The following is a 17,956-nucleotide window of genomic DNA, read 5'->3' on the forward strand; positions in this document are numbered from 1 at the left end:
AAACATGCTAAGAATATGATAGTAGAAATCTAGAATACAGCTACATTGAAAATGTGAAAAAGAAACTTTTTCTTTCAGTAGTATTTCAGGGCAGGGAGCTAGTAGATCTTTTGTTTCTTTTACTTTGAAATACTCACATTCGCACTGTTTCCTCAATTTTTTTTGACAAATTTCTCCTTTTAAAGTCAGGAGCCAGTGTCAGAGTAGTTAACCAGTTACTCACAGAGATGGATGGTCTGGAGAATCGTCGGCAGGTTTTCATTATGGCTGCCACAAACAGGCCAGGTAAGGACGCAAAAATCATAACCAAGAGAAATCAGACGTCCTTGGTTCTCTTCTGCTGAAATTCTGTGTTCTTATATATTTGAATTCTATAACTAACCTTGTTCTGTACTTAAAATTACAGTGTCTCCTCAAATCCAAACCTTTTTTGATCAATTAATCTGTTGCACATTCTTGTGACAGTGTGAGATGAAGCAACCTCTTTAAAATGTGTCTTAATTAGCATCTGATACCAGTGCTGTAAAATGCTTTGAAAGACCTTTGACTTAATTGGACTTTGGATTATCTTCTTGGAACATGAAAGAACAAAAGAGAACTAAAACATAAATTATATAATTCTTGCTGCTTGCATTGATTTTCTATCCAAAGCAACCTTATAGTTTTCTGCTATTTTAAATTTTTTTTGCCTTGAGGCATCTGTCTCATGTTAAATCATTTTTCCATTTGCTTATCATTTGCTTCCTGGGCTTCATGTTCTGAACTCGGTTCCCTCAGCCTGAAGTTATTCTGCTGTTCCCTCATGTTCTGTCAAGCTTTGATATTGACAGCTGTCTGTGCTCCCTTGCTGGCTCTTCAATTTTTTGGTAGCTTTTGCAATTCCTGTAGCATCTTCTTAGTTAATACACTAAACACTGACATCTACTTTACAAACATCATGTGTTTTACAACCAACTTTCTGCCTCTTTTTTTTGTATTATGGAGAAGTCTTGTGTTTTATACATAGCAAGAAACTTGTCTCTTCCTGAATTTGAACTCCATCTAGATGCTGAGAGTTAGAAGTAAAGGAATTTGTTGTCAGTATAGAAAGAAACATATGCATGAAGATTTTGCACTTCCTTGGTTATGAGCATTTTTCTGAATATTGCAACTGAAATTAAATACAGGGTTACTGGTCTATCTTGGTAAAACCATACTGGTATAGGTACCAGAATTTTGGAAAGAACCTTTGCACCTAGAGCACGTATTTGGCAAATTACTGGTAATGACAAGACAGAGTTAGTTGTTTCATACCTGCATGTATTAAGTAAGGACAAGATGTAGAATTCTGATGAGAATGGCTTGACAGGGAAAAATAGTAGCATAGCTACTTTGGATATAAATTGGAAGATGCGAAAGTTACATACTTGACAGATTGCTTGGGTCCTATAGATTAAGGAAGATTTGGTCTGAAATCACCTAAAATAGGCAACTATGAAGTGTTTTTTGTTTTTTCCAATGGTCAAAAAATGCAAAGATTTTGAGGAAAATTTTCCTGTCTCTTGAACTCTTTGCACCATGACAGACTATCAAGCCTTCTACATGGTGACGTATGAGCAGTAGATGCTTAAATCTCTATCTGCTTGTAGAAATTCTTTGATTTAAAGTGGTAAATTTTCCTGGCATGACCTTGATGATTCTGACCTATCTAATCCAATGTAGAAAAGAGAATAAGGTTATACATGTAGCACATCTATATATAGATACAGTTGGATGTACCAAGGGTGTTAGTACTAGTGTCATCAAGTTGCCTTAGGAAAGAGATCTCTAGCTAAATTAGTTCTGCTAGTACAAGTATTTATATCAAGCAGCCTTATTTGTTAGTGTTTTAGAAGGGCTTCATATCTAATTGCTGATGACAGTAAACTCGTCATTATCTCTGACTGGTAGCTTGGGGTGTGAATTCCAACTCTTTTGAAGTTGAGGAAACATCCAGTTTGACTTCCTGCAGTGCAGGAAGGTACACCTCACTGCAGTGCAGTACAGTGCATGTACACCTCAGGTGTACCACAGGTATACATGGGGCGAATACTTCTGGGCCAGTGTAGTGTACACAGCACTGTTCTGACGTAATGACTCCTCTCATAGAGGCAGCTGAATGCAAGTAGTTTAGTAGCTTTACAAGGGCCAGTTTAGAGTAAATGTTGCTCAGACGTTAATTTCAAGATATGAATACTTGTGTGTGGCAAGTTTGTCCTAATTCCCAGCTTTGCTGGGTTTAGATTTACACTGATTCCGTACTCGCTTATGGATCTCATTTTCATGCATATATGAAACAGACATCTGTGCAATTGTTAATCCATCCCTTTATAAGCCTTATACTGGATGCAGTTTTATCATTATGTTGGTGTAAAGTACCACTGTAATGGTTTGGGGATTTTTTTTTTTTTTTTTTTTTTTTCCCCAGTTTTAAAAAGTCACTGTTGCTTTGTTCAGCTGCAGTGGTAGATGTACTGTTTTACTATACCAGAATAGTTAAAATTACAAAAGTTTCCTGAGTAATGAGGGTTGAACTAATATTTGAGGGAAGCTGGGAAATTTGTAAGGCATGAACTCAGCAGTGTATTACTAGCCAGTGACATTGATGAAAAAAGTGAATTTGAGGTAAAAATGCCAAATGTAAAGAAAATGCAAAGGCAAGGATAACAAATATAATCATCAAATTGAAGGGTATAAATGTATCTGCAAATTCTGTAAATGGAGATGAATTGTATGTTGATAAAGGAGTTGTTTTGCCAACACAATAAAATAATTTTTTCTGAACAGCAAAGCTTGGCACAGCCAACTTTTGCTAGAGGAGACAATTATCTATGCAGTTTGGATAGGATGGATCTCTTGCTTCAGAAGGATGTCAGTTGTGGGTATGAATAACACTTTGGATAGGTTTAGACTACAAAATTTTGCTGTGATATCTGCATTTGTCAGTGTGAAGAAATACAGTTTCCAATTGATGCAGCTTTTATCAGAACAACTTTTACTGAAGTTGCGGTTAAATTGGGGAAACTGATTTTTCTCTCATGTAGTTTATTCACCGTTTATGGGGCTTGGGAAGAGGCAGTGTTCACTAAATTAACTTTTGCTAGTATGGTCTGGGTGCTTAATAGGAGCACACTGCAGGTAGAGAACAGTGAATTCTGTGCTAGTAAAGCACTCCTGCCGCCCTAAGAACCAAATGTCCAAGCAGAGACCTGTAGGAGAACCATAGCTTATACTGGCTAGTATATTTAAATGATTCCCGCAAACAATAAAAGTTGTGATGCCTGAAGAGCTCTTTTGCTTATAAGTCTGACATTTGTATGAAAGATTTTTCTGTCATAGTTATGTTGAATAGAGGTGTTGGGGGGGTTGTGTGATATAAATCTAAATAATATATGTGTCCCAGCAGAACTTCCTGAAATCTTCCACTGGGCCAATATTGTGAAGTGTGAGATCTCATCTTTTTTAATCCATGTTAGTGTAATTTAATGGGAGAGAAAATGGCTTTTCAAGATGCTTCTTTTTTAGAGTGGTTGCATGCATGGTAGCTTTTATAGTTGGTTGCTGGTACTGTTCATGACTGTTAGTGTATGTTTTCAGCGTTGTAGTCTCAGAGACCATCATGCCAAAAGAAGAGTCTTCTCTCATAAAAATATTATTATTAATAGTACTATAGCAGTAGGGTGGCAGTGGCTCAACCAGTTTTGGCATCAAGGTATGTTCCTGGCACAGTTGTTCCAGTGAGGTGTTAGCACCTGTGACAAGGTATTGTTGTGAAATGGTGGTGTTTTATATACTCCATGGCTGAAGACTGCCAAATTCTTTTTTTTATAATAGCCTTTAAGGACCTGGAACACTCTAATTCCCATTTTGCCAAAAGGGCAGGCACAATAGATTGGTTCCTTTGTTTATCATATACAGTCTGCAAGTGATAATTCTTATTCTGGCAGTGTTGAAATAAGCCTTTGATCTGTCCTTAAAAGCAGGATATTTGAATGTTTTTTGCACTTAGTGACTTTGAAAGTCCTCTGTAGATCTTTCTTGACTACTGCTAAATTAGCAGGGATGCAGTATTCCCAACTCAATCTCTTTCCACCTAAATGCAGAACCAATGTCAAACTTTGTCTGAAGAGGATTATACTTTTAAAGTACTCAATGTCATTAAAAAGAGAGAGAGGAAAAAAAAAAAAGAGCCAGAAATGCCATGTCCTGTTAGAAACTTTATGGGTCAGAATAGTTATATTCTTTTTCAGTCTACTTACTTCCCCGAATCCGAGATTAAATACTTAGAAAACCATCAAGCACTACTGTTAACTAAGGTCCGTAATTTCCCACAATTTTCTAGTTACCAGTGTGAGTTTCAGTATTGGATACTGCTGCTTTCTGCTCTTTTCTTACTTCCCCAGGCTTTGAACATCTATAAACTCTTTAGAGAAATGCTGACCAAGGCATCAGCAGCATTTACCATGGGATCTAAGGAACTGTATGTAACCTGAGGCAACAGACAAGAAATCAGTGAAACAATACAAACTGATAGTGATTTAAGGTTGACATAATTGTGATGATGTCTTTGCTTTTATTCGTGGTCTTTTTCTCTAGCTTTTTAAAATTAATTATTGCAGAATTCCCCTTCTAATCTTATCTTAGAGCATGGTCCTAGTTTCAGTGAGTTCTATTTTTCTTTAGCAAGTTTATGTTAGTTTTCTAGAGCTATTCACCTGAACCACATGTTTTGAAACACAGTAAAAAAATAATCTTCAGTCTCTGACAATAGTTACAGTTTTGGTTTGGGGTTTTTGTTTGTTATGTTTGTACCTGTTTATACATGTTGCTGAATTAAAGGCAAGATAAGATCTAAGAAAAGCACCTAATACATGAGGCATGGAACAATTTCTTTCATGAGAGTTCTAATTCACACAAATTATATTTCTGCATTTCACCAGCCCTTGAATGTTACGTATCTTTCACAGTAACTTCAGTGGAGCTTGTTTGTTGTGCAGGAGCAAAGTTGTTAACTGCAGTGTTCATCTGGAGTCTCAGAAAACCTTTTAGGGCTTCTGAGCCTACGTTCCAGAACATCACGAATGTGAGGACCTAGATCTTGTATACTTCAAATATCATTTTAAAAGCTGTAGTGAGTATAGGAGAAGTTTGATGGACTCGGCACAATAGTCATTGATGCTGGTATGGACTGAACTTTTGTAAACATTATTGACTCTTGTACAGTTGAGATAAGACATGAATAATCAACTGGAAATGAGTGTGAGACTAAGATATTATTATAGGACAATAGAATGTCACATTATAGGGATTCATGCAAAGATAATTCCTATAGAATTTAATGAAGAGGATAAAATTTTGCAGTAGTTTGGAGAGCAGTGTAGCAAACTGAAATATTACATAATTCTCTAGAGGCTAGTGCCTGTTTTAACCTTTAAAACAAAGCAAGGAATGGATGTATTCTAAATGACTTCTTATGTAATTTTGCCATATTATTTGGAAAATGGTACTACTGTCTTCTAACAACACAGTCAACACCATTGACTACATCAGAAAACCAGGATAGAAAATGATTAACTAGACATTTCTCTTAATAGAAGTATATTCTCTCTGTGAGACAACTGCTTGGAAAAGAAGTGCTGTGTGTTACCACATTTCCATGTTTCACTTTCAAACTTGAGAGATAATAGGCTTTGAAACTAGTATCTATGATAACTACCTTAATTTCATTAAAATGTTAAATGTATCTAAAATTAGTTCACTCTTCTGTTTAGATAAGTTTCGAGATAATAGATATGGAGAGAACATTATGATTTATCAAGATGGAATGCTTTGAAATTCCTGAAAGGGGAGCATTATTCAGTTCTTTTAAACAGATATGAAGTGCATCTAATGAGTGAGTTTGACCAATGAGTAAATACTAATTTCCTGTGATATGTGACTTGAATTTTCAAGAACTTCAGGCCCAGGTCTGAACCAGCAGAGTGAAGTGAATTGACTCATAAGGAGATGGGGAGTATAGATCTGTGTTTTAAACTTTGGTATGGTCTTCTCATTGTAAACCACCATTACTGCAGCTTATTGAATGAGTATGAGTTGTGGTAACTCTTTGAATGTGGGCAATGTAATCATTTACATACAAATGGATGAATGCATCTTTAGACTGTATTGCTAACTTCGTATTCTTGGACAAATAGCGTGGCAAGTGCCATGCCAGCATGCAAAATGGAAACAGTATTTTCCATATCAAGCTTAATATTTTTGAAGAGCTTTTGAAACTTTAGAATGGGGAAGTTATCAAGTGCGTGGTGTTGTAATGCAATCCGTATTGAGAGTATTTGTTTTGATGTTTATAACTGATCTGTTGAGTGAACTTTGTCATCTCATCTTAGTAATGTGGCAAGACTTCCCGTGCACAGAGAGACAAAACCAGGAAAGTGCACTTGTGCCAAAAGCAAGATAAAGTATCATATAGCACTATGCACAGACGTATAAGATGTTTTTGTCTGGGCCTGCCATGGCAGGGATTCCGTTTAACCCTTGTTTCATCTGGTCTGGATTAAATTAATACATCAAGTTCTTGCTTTTTTTCCTCATCATTCTCGTCACATTTGCAATAGCTGATTTCTGCCTACATAGATGCCTCTGGCCATGACTGCTGTATCTTGGAAAAAAAAAATTGCTTTTGTCCAAGAAAAAGATAGTGGAGCAATTTTTAATGTATGCATCTCATTCTACTTTTTGTCCCTTTAAGCATAGGTGAGAGAGTAACTTGAACAAAACTATGCACATCTTCAAAAAGTGAATCAAGACTACGTTGCGGTAGGATCAGGTAGTTGGAGTCTTGACAGAGTTAAGCGAACTTTTTTCATTTGCAAAAAAGGGATAGCTGTGCTTCCATGCTACTGTTTTGGGGTTTGGGTGGTGGGTTTTTTTGTTTTGTTTTTTTTCTTTTAAACATCTGTACAGTAAGGATTAACAGCTTAACTTTTCCCAGTTCTTTACCTTTAATATACATGAATGCATGTAGTTTGTCTGTTAGCTACATTTTGTCAAGAGGATGTAACAATTGTGAGGGTGTTGGCTGCTGCATTTGGAGTCCTTGATAGTTTCCAGCTTAAGACTTAGGTGTAACTTTCAACTGTTACTTTTGGATAAGGTCCTTGCAATGGCTACCTAACACATCTATATAACTTACAGACTTCAAAAAAGTCTGTTACACTAAAAGTACAGTTTTCTTTATATCTTCTGTGGGTGCTTTTGTGACTTTGCTGTTCACATTACTGTAGTGTGTAGGATATCATAGAATCATTTAGGTTGGAAAAGACCTTTAAGATCATCGCGTCCAACTGTTAACCTAACACTGCCAAGTCCACCACTAAACCATGTCCCTAAGTGCCACATCTACACGTCTTTTAAATACCTCCAGGGATGGTGACTCAATAGAATTCCTTAGTGAAATAAAGCACGTAATACCATAATTGTTTTTGGTAGATGGGGAAATGGGGCATCAAGAAGCATTTAGAAACATCATCCAGGCAGTTTGTGCTGAAATACGGACAGGAATTGAGGTCTTTCCCAGGTTATATGCCCTGTTTGTATCTCTTGTTATACCAATAGTCCTTAGTATTTATATCCTGACTTACTGTTTGTGGAAGTTCAGTATTGAAGCCTGTGGTGCTAAAAGGCATTTCTATTACATTTAAGCTTTGAATGGTTTTCTAGAACCATTTGTGATGATTTTTGGTTTCTTACTTCTGCACACATAATAAAATTTGGAGTCTGTAGTTCTTCCTGGGAAACAAATTCTGTACTTTGCAGCTCTATTTTGTGTTTTCATGGGTTTCCTATTTTACCATTCAGAAAATTAATATGTAGTAGAAATGCAAATGACCAGTAAAATTAAGTTTACATATGGATGCTTATGATTGGCCCTGCGCTTGTTATTCTTAATTTATCACTGTGCCTTTCAAGCAGATTTGCAATGGTTAATACGGGTAGAGTTCCTTCCAATAGAACAAACTGGAAGCATTTTTCCCCTTGTTATGAATTAATGTGGCATTCCTCACTTGACCATGCTAGGCATGACAGTAAAAATGTTCTGGTATTGTATTGCCAAAGATAAGAGTTCTCTTCATTTGTGAAGAGATGAAACTGGTATTTATGAGCCATCTTTAAGCAGATGCAGCTTAACTGTGCTGGGTAATAGAGGCTCCTACTTGACAGAGATGAAACTATTTCAATCAGCTATTTTAATGCTCAGAGCTTCACATCATGGCACAAATGCTTTTTTGAATCTCGTACAAGTATGCATATATTCCTTCTCATATGTACACTTTCCTAAGGGTGTATCTCATTTCTGGATAATTTTTTCTTTTCTTCTTTTTTTCCCCTCCCTAAGATATAATTGACCCAGCTATCCTGCGTCCTGGTAGACTGGATAAAACACTCTATGTGGGTTTGCCACCACCTGAAGATCGACTTGCTATTTTAAAGACCATCACCAAAGTGAGTACTTGGAAATAAATCCTTATCTCGAAGCTTGGTGGAATGATTTAAGACAAATTAAATTTTACAGAGAATTGCAGGATCCTGTCTCATGAAACACTTTCAGATATTACATGAGGTCATAAAAATAAACCATCAGCCACATCTGCTGTTAAATTTGCCCTGAGACTGCAAGGGGTTGATAAATCTTGAATAAAGCAAACCTGTTAAACATAGAAGTTGCTGCCTTTATAGTCACAATTTGAACAGATTTAATGAAAAGATTCCTATCTGTGTGAGTAATGGGCCTAGAAGTGTTTTGTAAGCTTTTTCAGGGAGGAGGTGGGCGGTGTCCACGCATTCACCAAAATGATTCGCAAGCTCCAGCTGTATTTGCTCAACACTTATTGTGACACTTAATTGCCTTTAGGATTAAAGGAAGCTTGTGATGATAGAGGTTGTAGGTCAAAGTAAATGTGAAAATGTAAAATACCTGTCTTCACGGGTCCTCCGTGTGATTAATGGCACATTCTGCCACTTCAGAGATTTGGATTATAGAATTCTGTTTGAGTATTTCTCTAAGTATGGTACAGCAGTAACCAAGGCCTTAAAAAAAGAACATACAAAGCATTATGAATTACTCAGATATTTCCTACTTTTTCCAGTAGATCAAAATTGATTGTTAAGAGCAGGTATTCTATCAGATTTTTTTTTTTTGAGCTGCAAAGGAGACCGAGTCTTCACTATACAGAAAAGATAGCTCTGTATTACGAAAAGTGTATTAGCAAATTTGTAAAAAAGATAATTCAGACTTGCGTAAGCATAAGGTTGTGGTGTATGCAATAGTTAATCCCATAGGAGAATTCAGAAAGTGAGAACTCATTCAAGCATGTTCTTTTATGCCATAAATGGTTGCTCAAGAGTCAGACTCTCGTTACAAATTCAGGATGTTAGACGTTCCTTCATTCATTCTATGCATTACTTCATGGGGGGAAAAAGTAAGTATGCCCCCATCTGCTATTAGCAGTAGATCAGTTTATTGTTTCTAAGTTTTATAAAAATATTTCAGTTAAAACTTTTTACAAACCTGTTCTTAAAGATGGTTGCCTTTTAAAAGACCTAGAGAAATTTTGAGTGTAACATCCATTAATCATTTTTCAAACATACTGTAAGGAATTATGGTTTTTATTTTACCAAATTTATTTTTAAAGATAACTCAAAGTGTTCTTTAAAAATTGGGCTTATATGATTGTTCTCACTTAATACAAACAACCTTTTTCTTCTAGAAGAAGTGGGTAGTAAGGGTCAGTCACTGTCTAAACAGAGCGGAAGGATTCTGGTACAGAGTTTACATCTGCTCCGTTTTTTAACATACAGGTGTTGAGCCTTGCTCTCCCTAATTTTTGCTGGAGAATCTTGGGAGATTTGTAACTGTCTCAAGTGCTCTCACTGTAAGTAGTGGTGTAGGAAAATAGTGCAGCAAAGCTTGGTGCAAGACTTCATGGGAGAGGAAGGTGGTACTAAAACTGCTTTCTCTCACTCTCTCATAGATTTCACTTGCTCACACTCTCACAGCCACATATAGTCACCAAGATGCATGCATCCAAGTGGTAGGGCCAGGATCACTTGTGTGCAACACCAAGGATAAGGAACTCTGTGTTAAGTCCTCACTTCATCTCTTGGCTTCCTCTTGACTGGTGATGACAAACTGGTTGTTAGAGAGAACTGTTTTCTAGATTCCCTTTAAGAATCAAACAGTTCAGAATCGTGCTTACTTCAGCTGCCATAAATCTTGGGCGAGGTTGCTGAAGTGTCTTTGCTCCCTCCTTCTGGGAATCTTTGTGGCTACAGTCTATCTTCCTGTTGGGATAACACCAAGAGGAGTGACACATGGGATGTGGTAACCTTGTCATTATCCTGTTATCAGAGCATATTTGTCTTCTGCTGACAAACCATCTTTGCTGTGGCCTTATCTGATTATGGGTCGTCTTGTGATATAAGCAACACATTGCATAATGTTTACCAGCTTGGTTCCTGTGGATCCTGTCCTTGGTTATCAGGGTATGTTATTTTTGGAATGCCAGATGCTTCCATGCATGCTTAATTCATACTAGTCTTAATACTTTGGTTACAAATCTTTGTAGTGAATGAGGTGTTAAGTCTTTAATGGATTTTTTTTTTTCCTCAGCTCTTAATTAAGAGGCCAGCAGAAATGAGATACAAACACTCTCTGAATGAGTCTCTTCCTTGCATGTTTCCATGTTCATTCCATGAGGAGGCCGGTGCTGTTCTCACTTTAGTGCTTCTGCAGTCACCAGAGTTCTCATAAAGCTAGGCAAAGATTTGTATTTCTAGTGTTAAGAACAAGAAATAGGTTGTTATTTTCTTTAAAAATGTATAGGAGTTATCTGCAAGAAGAACATGAAATATGGAGAGAGGAAAATATGTTAAATTAATTGAAATACCTTGGGTTTTTATCAGACTTCATCTATGCATTCTAGGTAAGGAAATTTGAAAAATCTGTGTACAGGAACACTTGCTTAAATATGTGCTCAGGGCTAGATAAAACAAAATGTTTGGTGCAGATGTGAGTGGCTTCTGGATGACAGTATGCATTCCCAGAAATCCCCGAGGAATACATGCACAGGATGTGGAAATGGAGAATTGTTGCTGAGAGAAAACATGGATGCTTACAAAGGCAGCATGAGGAGTAGAAAAGGGAGTTAGGGGGAGGAGTAGGTTGTAAGGAAGACAGACAGCCTAAATGTAGGTTGAAGCTTTGTTGTGAAAGAGTTTTATTTCAGTTAACTTGTACAAATCAGTCATTTTCAAATTGCATATTAATTATGCAAGAGAAGCATGTCTTCACATGTTTAAGTTACATTCCTGCAAGCTGTATCAAGCTTCTCTGGTGCACATACTGCTGAGCTTGTCTCCAGAGTAGGCAGATCATCCCACTCAAAAAATGCCCAAAGTATGTTGCTACTCAAAGCAATAGGTAAAACATTTCTTTTTAGCAGTGTAGGGGTGTCTCTGGCTTGCAGTCTTGTGCAACGATACTAAAGTATCCCATATGAAATTCTATGAGGCTTCCTTCTTTCCAGGTTAAAGTCTCTCCTTTCAAGATGTTTCAAAATCAGGCTGTTCCTTTGTCTTTTTGTTGGTGTCCCCCCCCTCCCCCCCCCGCCCCGCTTCTAACTGGTATTCTACCAAAGATTCATTCAAGATTGGTCCCTTACTCTGCCTAGTCCTTGATTATTCTACTGTCTCTTAAGTATTCAAGGGTTTTAAGTTGCCAGTTACTATACCTTTTTTTTCTTCTCGTGAAGGTATTGTAGGTATGTGGTATATTAGTTCACCTGAAGAAGTCAGAAAAGAATTATATGAATTTGTGCATTTCTGTCAAATGAGTTTCTGGCAGAAATATATCAATTGTATCAAAAAGCGTCCTTTCATGTCTAAACTCAGGTATTGTTCGATACTATAGACACCTAGAATCTCTACTACCATGATACTACTTTACTGTTGTCTAAGGGTAATAGGGAGATCTCCATGCTTACAGTGTTTGAAAATTTTGTTGGCTAGTTTCAAATATAATTTATAATGTCGTTCAATATTTTTTTGCTGTTGGAGATGCAAAAATAATAACAAAAGAAACCACTTCTGGGATCTTTGTGGAGGAAGCAGTAATAATATGGAAGAGTAGTATCAAAAAGTCTACAGGAATGTCTACAGTATATGTAAACTTTTATGAAATCCAGAGTGGAAAACTTCTAAGTTTGAAAATGTATGTCTAGAACATAAAAGATATACAATTAATTCAGTCTTAAAGGTGATAAGACTAAATCTACATGCTTATTGCTTAGCTATTTGATTTCAACACATAGTAAAACTAGAGGAAGTTCAGCTAAACAATGCTGTTGATACAACCAGCTACTTAAGGCATGTCCACATATGGAACAGTGTCAGTGTTACATTGCCTTGTGACAGGCTGGCCATCATTTTGTTAGAGAAAACTTAATCTGTTGGTGGGAAGTTAAAATTTAGCATTACTTATTATTTCATAATTAAATGTTTTTAAGGCTGGTTGTTGTTCTTGTCGGTTTGAGATTAAAAACGTTAATATCTGTGGATATTTCAGGGAATTTGTCAGACCCCTATATGATTCCTGATTGATGAAACTTAATCACTTCGGGGATGCCATGTGTAAAAAATGATGTTTTCTTATCTTCCTCTTCCTATTATCTCAACTACTTTAGGATGGCACCCGGCCTCCACTAGATATTGATGTAAGCCTTGAAGAAATTGCTTACAGTCAACATTGTGATTGTTATACGTGAGTAGCTTCTAGTTTTGACTTTAATATTTAATGTGCAGTGCCAACAGTCTTCTGATGCGTGATGATGTGTGTTATGTTGTTGTTATTAAGAGGATCTCTTAATTTTCAGGGTTTATAAGCCTTTTCCCTTATGCTATTTTTCTTGCTTTTACTTGTGCTTTCTTCCAAGGAGTTGGTAGGAATATATGGATGCTAAAGTCTTTTTCATCTGAATAGTCCTCTTCATGTAAATACAGATCAGTAGAGGCCTCTTGGTTTTATTTTATAATTCTTGCATAATCTGAGGATAAAAGAGCCCTCTTTAAGTTGTGGACCCATATACAATGATGATGAAAGCAAATTGGTTAAACAACCATAACCAACTTGTTCTGTCACACAGTTGAAAGCAATGTGTTTGACAAAGTAATGAGGGCCTATTTCAACTTGTGCTTTTGGAATACCAAGGTGTGTTTTTAGGAAAGCTTGATAGCCATATCTGTCAGAATAATTTGCAATTGTGTTCTACAAAACTTCAAAAAGTTTTCATCTATTAAATGATTTATTAATAGTTAATGATTTTCTGGAGTTCACAAAAGATAAAGTTTATGACATGCTGCTTGTTACAATATTGCTTTTGAATCTTAGAAATGGAGGCTATCACCAGTAATGATCTTTAGTTTGTCATTGTTTCATACTTGGGAAAGATGAGTACTTTTTCTTTCTCTGCCCCTTTCGCTCACTGTCTTTTTGGGGGGGGGGGGGTTGGGGGGTTTTTTTGTTATGTTTGCATTTGTTTGTATTTTGGGTTTTGTTTGTTGGGGTTTTTTTTGTTTGTGGGGTGGGTTTTGTGAGGTTTTTTTCTTTTTGGTTGGTTGGTTTTTCGTTTTGTTTTTCAAATACAGCAGTATTCCTAGCACCCCCAAATGAAGCATGGGGAGTTAATTGTGAAAACTTTATTTGGTTCAATGACTTGCACCAGTTTGAAGGCTTATGAAAAGTTCAACAGCTGGAAACTGGAAACAAATATTTAGAAAGACTGGTCTGACCAGGTTTTGTGGATACTATTATTTTAAGAGCATGTTAACTTAACTGTTGTTGCAGCTTTGAGCAAGGCAACTCCCTTTTGTAATAATGGGTGATTCCACTTGAATCTTTCATATGACTGACCAAAAAAAAAAATGTATCATGTTCCCACCAAGTGGCACAATATTAATCCATTCTTTGGCATTTTTAAGGATGCTGGGTGGGTTTTTTGCCTCTTCCCTTGCTTCTCATTTATTTGATCTTAATCTGTGGCTAAAATCTGGAGGGCGTCACTCTATTATGAAGGTTGCAGCACTGGGTAGTCCTCGGACTCTTTCCAGTGTTATTAAGATGAACCTTGTCCTGGTTTTGGCTGGGATAGAGTTAATTTTCTTCTTTGTAGCTGGTACAGTGCTGTGTTTTGGATTTAGTGTGAGAATAATGTTGATAACACACTGTTGTTTCAGTTGTTGCTAAGTAGCGCTTAAATTAAGGATTTTTCAGTTTCCCATGCTCTGCCAGCAAGCAGGTGTGCAAGAGGCTGGGAGGGAGCATGGCCAGGGCAGCTGACCCGAACTAGCCAAACGGGTATTCCATTCCATAGAACATCATGCTCAGTATATAAACTGGGGGGAGTTGGCCGGGAGGGGTGGATCACTGCTCAGGCATTGGTCAGCGGGTGGTGAGCAATTGTGTTGTGTATCACTTGCCTTTTCTACGGTTTTATTTCTCTTTTTTTTTTTTTTGTTATTTTCCTTTTCATTACTATTATTATTATTATTAGTTAATATTAAATTTTATTTTACTTTAGTTATTAAACTGTTCTTATTTCAACCCATGAGTTTTACTTTTTTTTTTTCCCCGATCCTCCCCATCGCACTGGGAGGGGGGAGCAGTTGCGTGGTGCTTAGTTGCTGGCTGGGGTCAAACCACGACAACCTTTATGACAGCACAACCAGTCTCTTACCATCATTTATAGTGTCTTGCCTTTCTATATGCCATCAGCAAAAGAAGAGAGAAATTTATCCTAAAGTAACCTATTCTGTTTGTATCTGTAGAGGGGCAGACCTTTCCGCTCTAGTGCGTGAGGCTTCAATTTGCGCCTTGAGACAGGAAATCGCCCTGCAGAATACTCAAAGCAAGAAAGGTAAGAAAGCTTTACAAAAATCTTAACTGAACAGTGAGAAGATAAATGGAGTGTAAAGTATTTAAGGTAGTTCAAGACAAGCATAAAGGCATGCATACTGTACATAAATGATTGATGACTTCTGAGCCAAACAAAAATTAAGTCAGATTTGTTTCAAGAACACATAAGCATCTTTGAAGTAGACATAGGGGAGAGTATAGGAAAAAATGGTTATGCTGGAGGTTCAGCATAAATTTTTTTTCTAAAGGAATTGAACCTGGTAACCTTAAAGAAAAGTTTATGTTAAATGGTAGTATAAACTGACAATTTATATACACTAGACTGAATAAGTCTTTGCCAAATTTCCACATCACTGTCAAAGACAAATTATACTGACTTATTTGCAGATTTGAGTACAGTTGTAACTGCACGCATACTGCTCACAGACCTTTGGCACGCAATTGTATTGTGTAACTGAATACGTGCATCTAGTAGTAATGGCACTAGCAAAATCTAGTGCCATTTTTGATCTTAGGTGTTTAGCTCATCAGTGGCTCTTGCCAGGACTTTAACAGGGAGTTATAAATTGTTTCAAGTACCATGTCTGCCCTTTCCATATCTCTCTGCACTTTTGTTTTAAGTTGTATTTTCCTGTTTTTTAAATTATTATTTTTTTCTGTGCAGACAGGAAAATGTAATTGGAAATTGAAACTCTTTTATATAAAATGTGTATCTAGATTTTTTCCAGTAATTTTGTTTGTTATTTTACCCTTAAGTCAAAATGCAAAGCTAAGATGGAATTGTGACTTTTCAGATGATGTCCTTGTAAAATATATTAGGCTTTCATTATGCCTCTGATTTCCAAGAACCACGCTGGAATTTTAATAGCTTTGAATGATTCTTTTTGATCTAGTACATACCCAGTCTCATCTGGTTTTTAACAGTAGGTTAACAGAGCAGAATGTTTATATTTGTTGTTTTGAGGGAACTGGCATGTTCCTTTAGAGGGGGAAAAAAAAGAAACAAACTATAAAAACCTTCACTGTTGTATGACTTGTTTACCCATTTTGCTTGCTGTAAATGGGAAAAGCTCTTGATTTGAGATGGAAATTTCTGAATTTATCCTGTTCATTTTTATAATTATCCAGAATACAGCAGGCTTTATTCAAAGATGTTCATCACTTGAATTCAGCCTTCACATTTAGGATTGCAGCCTGAGCACTTATTGTATGGGTGTGTTGGATAGCCAGCAAGTCCATAATATATGCATAGCTTAATCTGCATGTTTATAGAAGCTGCTTGTTTGGGATGTCCTTGGGTTTGGATTTCCAAGATGTCAGCCCTGGCTGGTATGAAAGTCTGTAAGGTGGTTTCTGATTTGAGATCTTGTTCATTTATATCTTCAAAAGGCTAGTGTGTGTACACAGACTGGAGAATTTCTTGCTTGAGTGTTACCACACGACATGCACAACTGACTCCCCTCCCATGCTCTGTACATGACTGTAGATGGGTGCTGTGTGTCCTCATCAGTCAGTACTTCGGAATCACTTGGCTGAGATCAGTTTAATTGACTCTAAAGACATACTTTTTGTACCTCTGTCATATCTGATACCTGTGCATAATGTTAGCATTGTAATGAATCTGTATAGTAGTGGTATCTTGGGATTCTTAAGTCTAGATTAAACAAGGCACTTGCTTGTGAGAGCAGAGGAATCCATGATTTATTTGAGAGATGCTTACGTTTTAGCATACTAAAAAAACCTGTTCAAAAGGTTATGATTAGGAATAATTACTGTGGATAGCTGCATTAAGGTCAAAAAGGCAATTTGCATAAACTTAAACACAGACAGTTGTAAAAGTGAAAGCTTTCATCACTTCTGGGTATTGCCAGACAAGACAATGATATGAAGTCACTTATTTAGGAATTGAGCATTCCGTAGTAGAATGGGAATGATAACAAAATGGTTTCTAGGTACTTACTAAATAACACTCTGTAGGGAAGCTTAATATTAAATTTGTATAGAAAATAAAGCCCAGAACTGGCAGCAGCAGGCTTTGAGGCATTCACTTCCAGAAGGGTTAACAGACTTGAATTATAACTGGATTTGATGTAAGCTGCAATTAACTTGGCATCTTTGAGAATGAAATTCTCAATCTGCAGGTGAAAACACGAATACCTAAAATAACTTTCTGAAACAAGTAAGTATTATTTGGCTTAAGGTGCAGGGGATAGAGGGATTAAGATCTTGCCCAAGATCATAGACAGGAGGCTACATAAAATAGAAGAGTTCAGGTGTTGATAGCACTACTGAATTAGATCTCATCCAACTGACTAGCGCATGCAGTTAGTTAGGTTTCATGAATGCTGCCTTGAAATATATGCAACAATCTCTTGATTGTCACTTGCCTGCAATTTTAGTAATTTATTATGCTTTTTTCTTTAAGGAGAAATCAAGATTTCCCATAAACACTTTGAAGAAGCTTTTAGGAAAGTGAAATCTTCAGTATCAAAAAAGGTAAGATAAGCTTCAAGTATGTAAGACTCATTACTGCTCTGGAAAGGATACTCTTTTTATGCTGGAGACTGGTGGGAATAGTTAAGGTTGCAGTATACTTGCATGTATTTCAAACTGACACTACTTGTTTCTGCATTAAACAAACCTGATGTTTTTTACAAGGTCAGAAATTAAAGTCTCCCTTTACAGCTGCAGATGATGCATTGCATGTAGATGGATTACCATGCTATCAAGTTTAGTATGGCACCTTGGACTTCTCATTGATATTCCCAGATTAGTTATTGACCTGGCCCTAACCTCTTATGTCTGTGGAACTTTCAGTTAAAAGTCAATGCCTTTAGAGTGCACCACACCTTGCCACTGCCTTTTTTCCCCCTAGATGGATGGGACACCCAAAGATGCTCAACCATTCCTGTTAATGTGCAAAATACATCATTTTGAGATAGGACATAAAACACACTTTATCATCTT

The 17,956-nt window shown here is 36.7% G+C and overlaps 1 protein-coding gene across 8 annotated transcripts in view; it reads left to right on the top strand.

The window, feature by feature from the left end:
• The window catches only part of NVL (nuclear VCP like), a 43,036-nt gene that overhangs the window by 21,664 nt on the left and 3,416 nt on the right, over window positions 1–17,956 (top strand). For 2 of the 8 annotated variants that reach the window (XM_050894239.1, XM_050894240.1), the window contains exons 18-22: window positions 186–285; window positions 8,417–8,523; window positions 12,762–12,838; window positions 14,902–14,990; window positions 17,415–17,485. In XM_050894239.1, the coding sequence (XP_050750196.1) occupies window positions 186–285; window positions 8,417–8,523; window positions 12,762–12,838; window positions 14,902–14,990; window positions 17,415–17,485 (444 nt within the window). Of the gene's footprint in view, window positions 1–185; window positions 286–6,769; window positions 6,924–8,416; window positions 8,524–9,879; window positions 9,954–10,429; window positions 10,558–11,831; window positions 11,971–12,761; window positions 12,839–14,901; window positions 14,991–17,414; window positions 17,486–17,956 lie in introns of those variants that run through there. The other 6 variants (XR_007766211.1, XM_050894241.1, XR_007766212.1 and 3 more) reach the window with 6 other exon arrangements.

The sequence above is a fragment of the Gymnogyps californianus genome, chromosome 3 (genome assembly GCF_018139145.2).
Source record: "Gymnogyps californianus isolate 813 chromosome 3, ASM1813914v2, whole genome shotgun sequence".
Taxonomy (NCBI): Eukaryota; Metazoa; Chordata; class Aves; order Accipitriformes; family Cathartidae; genus Gymnogyps; species Gymnogyps californianus.